Below are 17282 nucleotides of genomic sequence, written 5' to 3'. Positions count from 1 at the left end.
TCTTCATAATCTTCTCCTTGCAAGGCAGATTTGGCAGCTCTGTATCTTCTGGAAAAATACTCCACATAATCTGCAGCTTATAAGATATGCTCCACCCATTAGTGGTCTAGTCAACCAAGATGTACTTTATCAAATCCACCAAGAACCAGGCCGTTAACTCAGGTTTGGGCCTGGTTTTGGCCTGGCCCGATGGGCTGGCTGAATACTTCTGGTCCTTACTTTTCTTCTTCATACTTCAAACTACATCAGTTATGATATGCATACAGTAAATATGTGCTTGATATATTATGGGTTTAATATTGCTTGGGTCAAATTCAAAGCCTGAGCCTGATATACCAGGAAAGTTGGATGTATCTGAGCCTGGGCTAGCACATTTGGTCTGGACCATAAATGTCATCCCTAGCAAATTGTTGAGTCCTAACTCCTAACGATTATTGACTTCCACAATATTTCATTTTTCTTGTCTATTGAGATGTGTAGATACATTTGTATATATCATTTGATAGTTCCTTTTCTTTCTTTCTTTCTTTTTTCTTCTTTTTTTTGTGTGTGTGTGTGTGTGTGTGTGTGTGTGTGTGTGTGTGAAGATACATGCATTCTGGAGCTATCTCAGGGCCTGGAGCGAGATGCTGAAACATTGAGCAAGCATGTGAAGGCTGCTTTTGGAGCATCATGGAAAGAAGTGCTCTGTGAAGGGAAGATTTTAGAGGGCAGTGATCCAGGAAGTCCAGCAGTTATTGTTATCAGCACATCTGCTATAAGATCATTGGAGCTTCTCAGGTCTTTCTAGCTCTTTGTGTGTCTGAATTTTGAACTGTTACGAGAGGATAGGATTAGGAAGTCATGGGGATCCATATTATTTTGTGCTTTTATGGGGCTTTTGCAATTGTCTTTTGCTGGAACTAACGTCAAGCAACCATTGTTATTTAGCTGCTACTGATTTACATGGTTATTACAAATCTGTAGGGGTTTAAGGCCGTTGACTAAAGAGTGCTGTGGTGCAAAGCTATTCTCAAAGCATATGAAGGTGGATGATCAGGTCATTTCTCTATCATAATTTCACTTCTTTATGTATGCAACGTTTGCATGATGCATTCAGATTGTTTGATTGGACCTCGAAAGACCTTTTTTGGCCTATCAATGGGTTCTGTGGTCCTTGGGACTTTTATTTTCTTGGGTTTCATTGTAAGAGGTCTTTTTTTGTAAATTATAAGCCCATAAACTGGGGTAAAGTTAATACACAGGATTATTTGTTAGGATGTGTTTTAGTTAGATTAGGATACTTAATAGTTTTAAGAGTTCTGCATTTTTTTTTTTTGCTAAAAGGTAAATATTATTAAGAGCAAAATTTAGAAAACTGAATTACAAACCAGACAAAGGCTGAAACCATCAGGTCAACTTACTAACTCCACCTTCGGCATGGCCATCAGCAGAGAGAGCATGCCTAGACCTAACAGAATCTAAATCTTGGCTTGTCCCAAGCATCACACGTTAATTCTTCTAGAATATGAGTCGGAAACTAACCAACACCTCAGAAACACCATTCTTCGCTGCCTTTTTTGCAAGGTAGTCCGTCACATACTTTGAGAGTTCTGTTTAAGTCTATATACTTTAAGTCATGTAAGAGAATGATTAGGAGTCCTTTTATGAGCCAATTTAGGAATTTTAGAAGGTATTTGTATTTGTAATAAACCCGTCCATTAATGAGAGAGGTTTTGGGTAAGAATGGGTTATTTATATATATATATATATATATAATTGTAAGCTGTTGAGCTTGGCATATGGGATTGGTACCTCACAGCTGATTTCTTCTCTTTTCTTCTTCTCCTCCATTGACTACAAGGTTAGTTCTTGCAATCTCTTCTCTCTTTATATTGATTTTTACTTCTGATTTTATTCTAGGCATAAAATTCTGTCTTTTTTCTTGTTAATTGACTTCCTACTCCAACAAGGAATTTTCTGGAACTTCAAATCTAACCTTGGATTTCTTTTCTGCTTCCATACTTGGCAATTGGTTTCTCTTTATAACCTTCTTATGGTTTCAAAATTCAAACATGAAACTGTTTTCCTATTTTCTTACTACAAGTCTGATTTATGTTTAATTCATTTTCAAGTTCTGTTTTCTTATTTTGATCTCAGATTTCTGACTATCATTAGGCTTGTTATTTGATACTGAAATCTATTCTAATTTGTTCGAACCAACTATCAATTATCATATCCTAAGAAATTGACCATTGGATCAAGCCTGATTTCTGATATTATATTCTCTCATCCAATTAGAGCCTTGTTCAAATGCATTGGATATCTAGTTTTATTCCTTAACGTGTCATCCTGTTGGAAGCTTATCTCCCACGAAATCTCACCAGTTCAAGATTAGCACTGCATTACTGCATGTTACATGAAACCAACCAAATAAATAATCTTTTGTAGCCTTTTTACAGGATTACTGTAAATTTTGGTCGTTGTTATAATCTTCTTCTTGTTTGTGGGAGTCACTGCTAAAGTATTATGTTAGGCATGTATCATCTTATGATATTTTATCTTTTCGACTGAATTGCTATGGTGACAACTCAACTGAGCCTTCCCCCAACTAAATGGGTCAGCTACAAGGATCCTGTTTCACTGTTCAACTCTGTTTAATGCCATATGATTAACCCCAAATCTGTTCATATTTATTCTCACCTTTCTTCCCAAGTAATTTTTAGTCTACACGTTGGTCTCTTAACTTATCTAATTTCCGTCACATCACTCCTCTTTTTCCACTGCACTTAAAGGCTTCCGTTGCAAATGTCCATACCACATCAAATGTATCTCTTTCACTTATCTTCTATCAGAGTCACTCCTAAATTGTCTCTGTTAAAAGTTATACACTTATACTGCAGGGGGTATTTTGTTATGTTTCTTATATTTCAGGGGCATGCTAAGGGGTTTCTTGTAATTAGCTATTAATGAATATACCCATCCAGATTCTGTTTTTTTCCATATCTTCTCCTCTTCTCTTGGTTTGCAGATGCTGGTTAGAAATTTTCTGATTCTGTCACTTGGTATTAGTGCACTATTAATCAGTTAGTTGTTGTTTGTTCTCTTTATGGTTTGAGAGTCCTTATGAGCAAAATTTGTGGTGTGCATTCACTGGTGCTACTTCTATTGTTTGTGGTGCATTCTCTTGTTTGATGAAACAGAAAACAAGGGATTCTTGTGTGGAAGAAGGCTTCACCACTGTGATCATGAGTGAATGGTTATTGGTCTTCAATCAACCCTTGATGCAGTTGGGTGATGGATTTAGAAATATCTTTTATTTACTTTCCTCTTTAGGGCTAGAACTTGTTTGGTAGTATTCTTAATTGAGTGAGATTTTTATTTCTTTTAGATTTAGATGCAAGTCTAATTTTGTTTCAGATTAGGAAGGTAGGTTCTTTTTGGTGTCTTTATAAACAATTGTGTAGTCCATTGTGGACAGATTTGAAGTTATTTTGAAGAATTAAAAGTTGGAATGAATGCCATGGCTGCCGTGAAGCTTGCATCCCCCTCTTCCCATCGCTGAACTTTTCTTCTTCTTTGTTCTCTTCTCTGATCTTCTCTTCTTCTCCCTCTCTTGTCTTCCTCTCCTCTCTATGCTTTATTGTAGTCACTGTTACTATTCTGATCCGGGAATACTCTGTTTCTGGGAGATACTTGCAGCTGTACTCAACTGCTTCGAGCTCCTTTGTGTGTGAGCTGTTTTGGCCAAGACTTTGATCGAAGGTAACCCTCCCCTAGGTGACAGCAATCCTAGAAGTTCCCCTCCAAAGCTTGAACCTGCTGTGAAGAAACCCAAACCAGAATCAGGTCTGAGTTCTGCCATCGCCAAGTCCAGTTGCAGGTTCAATACGAGTTCAGGTCTGAACTGTCGAGGTTTTCTGGTGCTGGAGTCCTTGCCGTCCTGTAGTTGCGACTCTTCGTTTGGAAGTTCAGGCCAAACCGAGGCCAATCGGCTGAGTTCCATCAACCGAAACCAGCAAGGTTTCCGCCATCTGGTTAGCAGTGTGAGAAGAAAGAATATGACCTTCTTCTTTTATTCTTAAGTCCCTTAATTAGGTATTTTTACATTGAACCCCTTTTTTTCTAAACCTGTGTTCTAATATTCCCTTTTCTTTTTGATAAATTCCAGAATACCCCCCTCTTTTACTTTTCTATTCCAGTTTGACCCTATTAGTTACTTTCCACTCTTTTAAGTGCTTGAATATTCCTGAATTTGCAAAATTGCCTCTCAACCTTTAAATTGAGATATTTTATCATTCTTGTGGGTCCTAAGCGATCTAATTTCATTCCTTGAAACCCGGATCCGCATCAAGTGGTATCAGAGCAAATTTCCTACGAAATCCTTTACTTCAATAGCGTTTTGCCTTGAATTTATTACTCTTATTGAAGAATTTAAGAAGAAATTTGATGATGGATTGAAAGAGCTTCGATCGGAATCTCAAGAACTTCGATTGGAATCTCAAAAGCTTACTGAGAGTACCAAATGCTTATGTGATAAGGTGTGCAACATGATCGAGGATGGATTAGTGGTGGACGAGCCAGTTGATACTAAACATGGCAATGAAGATATTGACGATGATGATAATGAGGATGTGGAAGCTCATTCAACTAGTTTTTCATCCTTTCCAAATAGACTAGTTGACAAGACTCCTCTCTTTAGACAGAAGGTTACTCTTCTGCACGGTTCTAAACCTAGTGATGTTCACATAGTTGTTGATACTGGGGCAGAAACAAACTTTATATCTGCTAAGTTTGTTCGAGCATACAACCTTCCGCAGAAGCAACTCTTCAAGAAGGTTCATGTGCAAGGTTTTGGACCCATAGCTTGATAAGAGGCCACTGCAATTGTTCTAGTACATTTACAGTTTGGGCCATTACAGTACCATGTAACTTGCTTGGTCACCCCTTTGGTGCACTGCGACATTCTTCTAAGGTGACTTTGGCAGCGACATGGACGGAACACCATCAAGGTGAAGCAAGGAGGTTGTATGTATTTAATGAGGCCACATGCATTATCAGACATGCCACATCGTCGGCTGACTCCTACTCTAGTGACCCGTTAGCCTACTCTCCCTCCTCTTGGAGTTATGTTCCTATCTTCTGTTTCGAGATATATGCCACCTCATCGGCGAGCGATTTACAAGGGAATCTTGGGAGCATGACCTAACTCGACGGAGTCGAGTTCTTTTAAGATTGGGAGAGCTGATGCAGTTGAGCAATAGATTTAGAAATATCTTTTGTTTACTTTCCTTTTTAGGGCTAGAACTAGTTTGGTGGTATTCTTAATTGAGTGAGATTTTTATTTCTTTTAGATTTAGATGCAAGTTTAATTTTTTTTTTTTTCAGATTAGGAAGGTAGGTTCTTTTTGGTGTCATTATAAACAACTGTGTAGTCCACTGTGGACAGATTTGAAGTTATTTTGAAGAATTGAAAGTTGGAATGAATTTCATGGCTGCCGTGAAGCTTACATCTCCCCCTTCCCATCCCTGAACTTTTCTTCTTCTTTGTTCTCTTCTCTGATCTTCTCTTCTTCTCCCTCTCTTGTCTTCTTCTCCTCTCTATTCTTTATTGTAGTCACTGTTACTTTTCTGATATGGGAATACTCTGTTTCTGGGCGATACTTGCAGCTGTACTCAACTGCTTTGAGCTCCTTTGTGTGTTAGCTGTTTTGGCCAAGACTTTGATTGAAGGTAACCCTCCCCTAGGCGACACCAATCCTAGAAGTTCCCCTCCAAAGCTTGAACCTGCTGTGAAGAAACCCAAACCAGAATCAGGTCTGAGTTCTGCCATCGCCAAGTCCAGTTGCAGGTTCAATACGAGTTCAGATCTGAACAGTCGAGGTTTGCTGGTGCTGGAGACCTTGTCGTCCTGTCGTTGCGACTCTTCGTTTGGAAGTTCAGGCCAAACCGAGGCCTATCGGCTGAGTTCCATCAACCGAAACCAGCAAGGTTTCTGGTTAGCAGCGTGAGAAGAAAGAAGATGACCTTCTTCTTTTATTCTTAAGTCCCTTAATTAGGTATATTTACATTGAACCCCCTTTTTTTCTAAACATGTGTTCTAATATTCTCTTTTCTCTTTGGTAAATTTCAGAATACCCCCTCTTTTACTTTTCTATTCCAGTTTGACCCTATTAGTTACTTTCCACTCTTTTAAGTGCTTGAATATTCCTGAATTTGCAAAATTGCCCCTCAACCTGTTATTGAGATATTTTATCATTCTTGTGGGCCCTAAGCGATCCGATTTCAGTCCTTGGAACCCGGATCCGCATCAACTCTCTGTGATATGTTCTGATCAATTTTCTGATATTGTGATTCAATTTGAGGAATCTTTGTGGAAGACAAATTCTTGAGTAGGCATCTTCCCTTTGCCAGAACCATTTCAACTTTGTAGACTTGCTCTACTGTCTCTAGTGGTCGATTAATCTCAATTTTAGGACTTCTAACCTTGTTTGCTGCAGTTCTTTAAGAATTCTCATTCAAAAAGTCCACTTCGTCATATCAGAACTCCATGAAAGTTTGCAGGTATACTCTCCTCATAAAGATACTCGACCAAAATTTCGAGACTATTAGACAACTCTTGCCCCAAGGGATTTCACAGCCTTCTTAGCAATTTTGGTTTTTCTCTGCTTCCTGCAGTTCTGTCCTCTTCTACTCAAAACTTCTGGTTATGGCTTGTTCCTGAATTTAAGTGGATTTTCAATATTATTGCTACCTTTGCCTGGTTATTGTTTATGTTTATGGTCAGAGATATGGTTATACTTAATTCTTTTCTCTGTGGGGCAATTCCAATATATTTCTAATCTGCAATTGGGATCTGTCTACTATTTTTTTTTTGTCTGCCTTGTGGTTGGACGGTATTATGATTTGTTCTTGGTGCTGAACCTACCTCTGCTTTACTATAATGGGTAATTCTAAACCATTTATTAATGTCCAAATTATTTCTATCAAGCTATATGGTGTAACTAATTAGTTATTGTGGGTACAGGCTGTGAAAGTTTATATTAATGCCAAAAACAAATTGAAGTATTTAACTTCAGCACCTCCGTTTGCTGGTTCAATAAACTCTGATGACTGGATGAGTGAGAATGATACATTATTAGTCTGATTATGGAATAGTATCGATCCATCTATTGCTGCGAATGTTTTTTTCCATTGGACAACCAAAGGAGTTTAGGTTGATTTGAAAGAGTTTTTCTCATGATAAAAATATGTCCCAAATATATGATCTCTATGAGAAAAACTTCAATTTTAGGCGAGGTTACAAGTCAAATGGGAGAATACTATAGTGCAGTTAAAGGCATATGGGAAGAACTGAATGTCTACCAACCTCTTGTTACAGATTTGGACTTGTTGAAGACTCAATTTCTATTTCACGTGGCTAAGTTTTTATTTGATTTGAATTTTGACTTAGTCTGTCAAAAGTCAGCTCCTTGGTGAAAGGTTCCTCCAATATTTCATATCGCTGTGTTTTAGGAAAAAAGTTACATACCAGTTCCTCCAATATTTCATATCGCTATGTTTTAGGAAAAAATTTACATACCACTTGATGCAGTTGGATGACTGAGTTAATTGGGATTGATTTGATTTCTTTCCTTTTTAGAGTTAGAATTTAGTTTAGTAGTCAAATTTTATTCTTATTTGAGTGAGATTTTATTTTTATTTTAGATTAGATGCAAAAGTTTGTTTTGGTTTTAGAATAGGAAAGTAGGACCATTAAGTCTTTGAATACTCCAATGTAGCCAACGATTGGAATAGATTTTGAGAATTGGATGCCAAGAGGCATGCGTAGCTCTCTCTCCTTCCTCTGTTCTTCTCTCTCTTTTCCTTTTTCCTTTTCCTTCTTCTTCTGTACTCTCCTTGCCGGAAATCCTCTGATTCTGGTGATATTTGCAGCCCTAATCAAGCTCTCAGATCTCCTTGGTGCTTAATCTCGTTAGGCTGAGGTTTTGGTCGAAGGTTTCCCCTCCTTGGGTGACCTTAACCCTAGATTATCATCTCCAAGAGGTCCTCCTATTGAGAGATTCGAAACCTGGTTCAGATCTGGTTTTGTACCGTGTGCCAGGTCTGATTTGCGGAGGTTAATACTCATTGTCCCTTGACGTTTGCAACTTGTATTGCTGGGCTTGATAGAGCTGGAAGGTGCGATCCTAGGCCTGAAATCCCAGGTTTGATTGGGGTCCCAGCAGAGAGCTATCCTTCCTGCAAGAGAACCCATCCTTGCTGGTTCTATGTTCTATTGTGGGTTTCTTAGATTGAAGAAGGCAAGTTTCAAAAATCACAAGGACATATTATCTTAATTACATCAAAAACCCCATGTGCCTGAACTTTATTCTATTTACCCCTCTTTAATTTCCAGAATAGCCCACTCTTTTAAATTTCTAATTCCGGAACTACTCCAGTTGCTATTAGTTTACTTTTAAAGACCTGTTTAGCTTAGGATATTATGGATTTGCCGCTATATATCAATCTTGTGGGCCCATAAGCGATTCGATTCTGGTTTTGGAACCCGGATCTGCATCACCACTTCATATAAAGACTCTAATTCAATCCAGTCTCAGTTATCTCGACTAGTTTGACCTGTTTGTGAAGAAAACCACTTGCTTTTCCTATTTCCTCCTTTTTTTGGCCAAATCTTACCGAAAGAAGCTTGGAACAAGATGCTTTATTGCTCAACAATAACAAAATCGTACCCAACTTTTGTGATTCAGTCGGAGGAAAACTTGATTCCCTATCAGCAATACTAGGATTTTGGGACTGTAGGATGGGCATAAGGTGAGTCATCCACATGTATTGCACTATTGTTTACTCTAATATATGTGACTTTGTAAATCAGTATATATGATTCAACCATCTATGATGCCTGATTTATTAAATGATTTATAAGTTGATGTCTCTTAATTCCTAATGCTTATTTAAGTTGTTTTACTTAAATTATATGTGTTCTAGTACTAAAGATTGGGTGGAATAGCCTAAGGGTAGAGATTGTATGCAACATGGACTACGAGCCTAGGGTCCGAGGTCAACTACTATTTTGAGTGTGATTTTTAAAATCTAATGTTTCCATTGTGTTTAGAAGGCCTAAACTAGGCCGTTCTACAAGTTTCAAGACCTAACGTGGCCAATGTGGCCACCAAAACCAAACCCAGAAACTTGCTGGAAAAAGTGAGAAACCGAAACCTTGAACCATGAGTTTAATTGACAGGAAATTTAGCAGTTTCAAGTCTTTCATTCGTGGTTCTTTGCCTTGAGATTAATCCAGAATCCATGTCCAAAGATACCCCAAATTGGTCTAGTGCCATTGTGGCAGTTGTACTGAAAGTTAATCTGTCTCATTAATCTTCAATAGGGGCCTGTTTCAATTAAGGGCAAGTGTTTTCTGTCCAAGAGCGGCCCCTGCCCCCAAACACAAGGGCATGTCCCCCCAAGAGGGGCACGGTGGTCATTGTGTGCCCCCTATGTCTGTGGCACAGGGGCTGCTCTCCGACAGAAAACTTTGTCGCTTCAATTAATGGTGCAGGGGACGCTCTCGGACAGAAAACTTTGTCCCTTCAATTAATATCATGAACTCCCCTTCAATTTTTTTTGTTTCTTTATGGATGTGTTTATCTGTGGCTTATGTTTATTTCTTTATTAAGCTTATAATGGAAAAGAGAAATTATAAGGCGTTTTTGTTTCAAGTTGTTTCTACTTCTCTTGTCTTAGTATGAAATCACAGAATTTTGTTTTTGACTTCTTGTAAACAATCCCATTTGTATCTCTTGGATTGGTGAAATATAAGATGATTGTTCTGTTTTGGTTGATGCAGGTTTCCTTGTTAAAGAGCCGTGTCAATATTGCTAGTGGTACACCAAGCAGGTGAGATACAATTTTGTCAAAGAATTGAACGATTTACATGACTTTTTGGTCTTTGAGAGTGCGGCTGTGAGGCTAGCTTTTTTCTAATGGAAGACTAGTTCACCGTATTGTAGATATACAAGGATGGGGGATATATTTTCCATAATAATGTGCTTTTAATCACCATTGGTATTTGAATATGCATGACTATAAGAGGGGGGGGGGGGGGGGAGTTTAGAGCATGATTACCTCACAAATCCAGTGGCTGAATTGTGTTAGGTATTTTTCTGTTTGTCTTCTTCGACTATTGCAAGTTTGGTTTTGCTTATTGTTCTAATCTTGGTTGTAAATTCCCCAGTTTTGAGCAGGGTTGAAACAAAACCATGGTTCGAAAAAATGAAAATGTTGTTGGCTTTGACGAAATTTTGCACATTTCGGTAGTTTTGATCAATTTCGACCAAATTTGACCAGCCTAGTTTCAACTACTTTTGGCTAGTGTCGGTGATGTAGATCGAGTTTGCAAAAGAAGGGGGCTGCTGGTTCCATCAAACCGGACCAGCCAGCCCCAATGTTGGCCCATCAAGCCAGCCCTAAACCAGAAATTACTATTCATAAGTTACCCGTGAATAGTAACTCTATTGCCTATAAGAGGAGTGGCTTAGGCAGCAAGAAAAAGGCACCCATTGATTTTAGTTGAAGAGAAGGTTTGTTTCTATTTTTATTTCTTAGGTCGGCAGCAAGATGTGTTTCCTTTTAGGAGCCTTAGCTTAGTTTCTATTTTTGTGTTTTCTTAGTTGACTAGTAACTAGACCTAGCTGGTTGTCTCTAGAAGATTCTAAGTTTCTATTTTACTTCTTTCTTAGCAAACTAGTTAGTTAGCATATGAAATTTTTTTTTTCCTAGTAATTAGTTTCCTATTTGTTTAGTTTCATTTACTACTACTTTCTATTTGGTAATGAGCTGGCCAAATCTATAAATAGGCCTTTATTTGTAAGAATTGAACAAGAAGTTGATTAATCATTTGTGAGCTTTGCTTGCTGGTTTGTTTCTCAGAAAGGATGTTGAACAGTTGAGATAGCTGTGGGTGAGAGACCCACGACTGAGAGAGTTCACCCCACCCACATCTATTCCTTTTGTACTTCTTTTATCTGCTTTCTACTCTTATTCTACTTCAATTTATTCATTATTATTGTGAGAACAAAGTCCCAGCGTTGCTGAACAGAAGAGCACACAACCAGGCTACTGAATCCAATTACAAGATTTTTTCCCGGGAAGAATTTCGAGTGCATATCTCCCAGATCAGATCTCTGATTGCTGCAGGATTTTAGGGTTTTGTTTACTACCTTAGGAGGGAGACTCAATCCAAATTTGAGGATCATCTGACGCTTCCAACTCAAGTTCTTGAAGAATCACTTAAACTTTCCTTTTTCTTGCAAGTTGCAACCAGCATAAGTTTCAATCTGGCCAGCGGAATTTGTTCAGATTTTGATGGTTTGTTCCCTCATATGGGATCTCCATTCGACTCAAAATTCATCTCCATCTGAGTTGTGGTTCATGAGTAATTGAAATCTTCTCTATTCAACCCTATTTTCTAGACCTGAGTTTTTTTTATTGAAACTGGACTTGATTCCCGTATTGGAGTTTATGGACCTACTGGGACTGATTACTGCTTGGTAATTTAATTTGGCATCATTTGGTAGTTTCAGCAAGCCCATGACATGTTGAATTTTGCCCCAAAAATGCCTGGTTTCTACCAGGTTTGGCAGGTTTCGGCCCATAGCTCGATATTGAGTTGGGTTGAAACTTGCCTTGAGATTGAAATTCTTATCCTTGGTTTTGCTCCATATGTTTGCTCTCTTACCAAAAATATTCCTTTTTTTTTTTTTTCTGGATGAATAAATATATATATAAACCCAAGAGAAGAAAATATACAAGGGAAGAGGGGGGTGGGGAAGGCCTAAAGCCAGCCAAGGTAGAATCCCAAACAAAAGGGGGGACAAAATCCTAATGGAAACAACCCCTCAAGGGGGGGGGGAGAATGGAAGCTGGGAGGTTCCAGGAATCTATGATATGCCTGTTTTTGGGGGAGCCTGGGACAGTGCGGAGAGGCAGGGTTGCAATCTTGGAGGAGACCTCGAATGAGATGGCTTTCCAAATCCCGTCGAATGTGCGGGAGCTGGACATCCATCTATGGAGATTTAACTCCATCCAAAGAAACCGATGGCGGCATAGAAGGTGAGCTTGTCGATAACATCACAAATGGAGGGGCCATGGAATGTCATATCAATTGAAATCCACTCTCTTTTGAGAGGGAGGACTCTTCTGGAAGCAGGCCAACAACGAGAAAGCACTTTTTTCCAGATAGTGGAGGAGAAAGAGCAAGGGAAGAACAGATGATCAATATCTTCTATTCCTCTCCAACAGAGACAACAAGAGGGGGGACATTAATGTGACGCCAGATGAGCAAAGATTGCGTAGGAAGGTAGTTGGAGAGAGCCCGCCAGGTTGTGAAGCTATGGCAGCGGATGTGGCCTTTGAACCAGAGAACTTTGTTCCAAAGGACGGGATGGGCCTTAGTCCTAACGAAGTTTCAGGCGGAGGAGAAACTGAACAACTTGGTGTGAGAAGGGTTCCAGAGAATGGAATCCTCCCTATCTCTGTGCCTAGAGGGGAAGGCAAGGAGAGAGGACCAGATGTTGTTCAGAGAGGGAAGGGGGGGAGGAGCCCACCCCTCATTAAGAAGGATGGAGGAGACAGAAGATAATCTGTCCAACCTGGAGGAGTAAATAGTTCTTGGACTAAGCAGATGGAGTAGGATCCTGGAGGGTTGCCAGGGATCTAGCCAGAGGGAGGTGGAGGCTCCATTCCCAATGGAATAGGAAATGGCCTCCAGCACTAGCGGTCTGAGACGGAGAAGGCCGCACTAAACCCAGGAAGAGTCATGGCGTGGGTTAGTAGTCCAAATGGAGTTGGACTTCAAGAGGTAGGAGTAGACCCAGGAGACCCAAATGCTATTCTGCTTGGAGACAATTCTCCAGAGAAGCTTGCTGATGCCCACCTCATTCATGTCTTTGATTTTCCTAAGGCTGAGGCCTCTTTTGGATTTAGGAAGGGAGACAGTGCTCCATCTGTATGGACGAAGGAACCTGGATGTATCAGATCCTTTCCAAAGAAAAGAATTGATGAGAGACTCAATGGCTTTGATGGTGGGGGGGGGGAGGACAAATATCCCAGACCAATAGAGTTATATAGATTGGAGCACATATCTGGAGAGCTCAAGGCAACCCACACAGGATAGGAGCTTGCTTTTCCAAAGCTGGAGTCTCTTCTGCAAGAGGTCAAGGATTGGGTTGCAATGGTGGCTCGAAAGCCTTGCAGGGGTGAGAGGAAGGCCTAGGTATTTGATTGGGAGGGATCCCAGAGAGAAGCCTGTAATATTAAGAAGGCGGGCAATGAGGGCCTCGAAGATACCAGAGGTGAAAAGCTGAGATTTGAGGAGATTAATGCGGAGACCCGAGAGGCATTAGAAGAGCTGAAGGGATTCCATGATAGAGGAGATGGAAACGGGGTCAACTTTCGAGAAGATCATGAGATCATCCGCAAAAGTAAGATGGGAGAGGGATAAAGGTTTGCAGTTGGGGATGGGAGAGATGATGTGGAGGTCCGTGGAAGATTAAATAGATCTAGAGAGAACTTCTAGATAGAGATAGAATAGGATAGGAGAGAGGGGGCAGCCTTGGCGAATACCAATTGAAGAATGGAAGCCCTTCGGGCTACTATTGACAAGAACGAAGAAGCGAGGGGTGGAGATGCATGCGAAGATCCATCTGAAAAAATTTGGTAGAAAGGACATTTGGAGGAGGGTGTCACGGAGGAAGTCCCAGCGGATGGAATCAAAGGCCTTATGAATATCAATTTTGAGGAGAGCAGCAGGGCCATGAGATTTACGCTCGAAACCGCGGACGATTTCATGGCATAAGATGATGTTATCGGCAATGCTCCTCCCAAAGATGAATGCTGATTGATTTTGATTGATGAGGTTGTCAATGACCTTTTGGATGCGAAGGGAGAGGACTTTTGCAATGAACTTGTATAACAGATTGCACAGGGAGATAGGTCTGAAGTCCTGTATAGAGGTGGCACACTCAGTCTTGGGGATGAGACAAAGAAAGGTGTGATTTACACCATTGATTTGGCTGAGATTGAGAAAGAAGCTTCTGACAGCCCGGTTAAGATCATCCTTGATGATGTTCCAACATGAGGTAAAGAAATCCATGCTAAACCCATCAGGCCCCGGGGCTTTGTTAGCCTTATGGGAAAGGACAATAGAGGAGATTTCTTCATCAGAGGGAATAGATTGAAGGCCGGGGAGAAGGTGGTCGGGAATGAATTTATTGATCAGCAAGGGATAGTAGGGAGGGGGTGGGACCGGCCAAGGGGTTAAAGAGCTCAGAGAAGTAATGAGAGGCCTCAGATTTCATCTCATCTAAAGAACTAAGCATCACACCGTTTTTGGAAGAGAGGAGAGAAATGGTGTTAGCATTCTTTCGAGCCTTGATAGAACGATGGAAGAAAGCACTGTTGGAATCACCCAGTTCTAACCACTTTATTCGGGATTTTTGTTTGAGGAAGCTTTCTTCTTGGGCGAGAAGAGTAGAGAGCTCCTGAGAGAGGGACTTTACCTCATCTGCTAGGAAGGGATTGAGGGGGTCGGTCTGCAGTCTTATCTGAATAGCATCCAGTCTAGACTTACAGGAGGCAGCTCTATCAGAGATATTGCCAAAGCATTGGGTGTTCTAGGTTTTGAGGGCAGCCTTGACATTTTTAAACTTTCTAGAGAAGGAGACAAGCGGGGAAGAGAAGGCATAAACCTGGATATTCCAGGCCTCACGCACTAAGGGAAGGAAATCCTGATGAGAAGCCCACATATCAAAGAATTTGAAGGGCTTGGGATCGAAAGAAGTGGAGGGAAGAACTAGGAGAGAGATGGGGCAGTGGTCAGAAATGTTAGGAAGATCGAAAGTGGCATGTGAGGAGGGGAAGGAGTCAAGCCAGGCTTCATTCACAAGGACCCTATCAAGCTTACAAGCCACGTGATCAGACCCACTCCGGCGATTGTTCCAAGTAAGTTTGGAGCCAGACCTCCGGAGATCGTTCATACCAATGTCCTCAAGGCAATCATTGAAGGCCTCAACTGAGGGGAGGTTAATGGGATCACCCCCCGCTTTCTTATGCCTAAATTTGACGACATTAAAATCACCCGTGAGGCCCCACGGGGAGGAGCCAACAGAAGGGGAGAAGGAACAGAGATTGTTCCAGAGAGGGATCCCCTCGGCAACACGGTTGAAGGCATACACAATAGAGAGAAAACAATTGATGGTTCCGGAGGAATCTGAGATGGAGAGGTGTATGTGTTGGGAGGAATCGCCTGAGGAGGAGATGTTGAGAAGGAGAGGATCCCATAAGATCCAAATATGCCCATTGGGACAATGGGCGTAATTTGCGAGAAAAGACCAAGAGGGGGCAATGCGGGCAGCATTGGGCTCAAGAACTCTTGTTTCCAAAAGGCAACAAAGGGGGGCATGGGGGGATTTGATTAGGGAACAGATGGATGAATGTTTAGCTGAGAAGTTTAGGCCTCGGACATTCCAAATGCACCAGGGGATCATGAGGAAGGGGAGGGAGATAGGATCAGAAACTCCGAAGAACTGAGAGTGGTACGCTGTTGGCTAGCAGAAGAGGAGCCCTTAGTACGGCGATGGTATTCGCGAATGGGGGAAGGTTGGGTGGTGGTGGCCTTGGGGGTAGAGGATTGAACAGAGGTGATGCAGGGTTTCGGGCTGGACTTTTTGGTTGATGCAGGTTGCAGGCACTTGGGGGGACGCTTGGATTTGGTTGAGGATTTGGGGGGGGGTTTGTGAAGTTGGCTAGCTGGAGCACAGGGGCAGAGGTCGAGTTAGTCTCAGGAGCAGAGGTCGTGGTAGTCTCAGGGATGGGGGAGATAGGGGGTATAGTATTAGTGGAGGGGTTGGGGGAGATCCTTTCTGCACTGTGCAGAGCAAGCCCTTGAGCTTCAGGCCTGCAAGAAGATCTTAATTGGTCATCAACAATGGCGAGAGGAGCTCGCGAGATGTGGTGGATCAAAGCATCAAAGAGAAGGTCTTGAACTGGAGTCCGAACAGCGATGGCAGGGGCATTGGCGCCTTCAGTAGCCAAGGACCCAGGAGGGGTCATGGCGTCTTCAGTTATAAGGGACCCAGGAGGGGTCGAAGTGTGAGCAGGTTTCCTGAGAGGCGGAGGGGCTGCAGGAACGATGATGGCAGCTTGGATAGGGGGGTCTTGGTCGACAAGCTGCCCAACAGGAACTCAGTGAGTCTCAGATTCATCAGAAGGCATCGTGCAGGGGGCGATGAGATCAATTGGGTCCTGATCTCGCCGAACAGTATCTTGGGTAGTCGCGGTGTCGAGGGAAGCATGACAGATGGTGTCTTGGACGGATGAGGGATTCGGAATGGCAGTGCGAGGGAGGCTTGCTGAACTGACGTTGCCGAAGAAGGGAGCTGGCATATTTGTAGTACCTCGGGCGGTAGTGGCAGCAATAGGGGACAAGGGGCGATCGGGTGGAGGAGGAGGGGCCAACGGGTGAGGGTCAGGATGGATGGACATGGACTCATGGGTCGGGTAATTGGATAGATTGGTAGTAGGCCTGGATGTATTAAGTGCCAGAGCAAGACGGTGGGCCAAGGGAGAGGGAGGGTTGCCCAAAATAGAGGAATGGGCTTCAGTCGAAGGGAGAGGATGGTTGAGATGGGTTTTAGTTCGAGGCCTAGAAGGAAGAGTATTCGGGGAAGGCTCATTTAGGAGAGAAGAGTGGGTAGGCCCAATAAGAAGAGGGTTAAGAGGAGGCTCAGTAAGGCCCAAGGGCATTTTAGAGGAGGGCCCAACCGAGGATTGGATGGAATAAGAGGAAGGACGATCGGTTAAGGTTAGGTTGGCAGTGGAGAGAGTATCGCAGGAAGAGGGAGTCAGGGAGGTTTCCAAGGTTGGCATATTTTCGGCAAGGGGCAAGGGATCGATGTCAATTGGCAGTGAGATGTCGCTCTCAGGGTGAGGAGCTGAAACCAGATTCAAGGGGCAATATGGAGGTGGCATCTTTATTATTTGATAAAAGAAGAATTTCGATTCATAAGGATGTAGATACAACCACCTCAGGAAAGATGATTGGAAATCAATCCATGCTTGGGAAGGCATTTGCTATCGTTTGAACTTGATAAATATCTACTTAATTGATTTCTGTAAATTTCAATTAACTGGTAAACTGAGATATATTGGCCTTCCTCTGACTAGATCCTCTGACATGATCAAACTCAATCCATGCTTGGGAAGGCATTTGCTATCGTTTGAACTCGATAAATATGTACTTAATT

The 17282-nt window shown here is 41.8% G+C and overlaps 1 protein-coding gene across 4 annotated transcripts in view; it reads left to right on the top strand.

The window, feature by feature from the left end:
• The window catches only part of LOC122089195 (protein CMSS1), a 51127-nt gene that overhangs the window by 13143 nt on the left and 20702 nt on the right, over positions 1 to 17282 (top strand). For all 4 annotated transcript variants that reach the window (XM_042658734.1, XM_042658735.1, XM_042658732.1 and 1 more), the window contains exons 2-4: positions 588 to 780; positions 967 to 1039; positions 9827 to 9876. In XM_042658734.1, the coding sequence (XP_042514668.1) occupies positions 588 to 780; positions 967 to 1039; positions 9827 to 9876 (316 nt within the window). The remainder of the gene's footprint in view (positions 1 to 587; positions 781 to 966; positions 1040 to 9826; positions 9877 to 17282) is intronic.

The sequence above is a fragment of the Macadamia integrifolia genome, chromosome 9, assembly GCF_013358625.1.
Source record: "Macadamia integrifolia cultivar HAES 741 chromosome 9, SCU_Mint_v3, whole genome shotgun sequence".
In the NCBI taxonomy this organism is placed as follows: Eukaryota; Viridiplantae; Streptophyta; class Magnoliopsida; order Proteales; family Proteaceae; genus Macadamia; species Macadamia integrifolia.
This window is presented reverse-complemented; position numbering and strand designations above follow the sequence as displayed.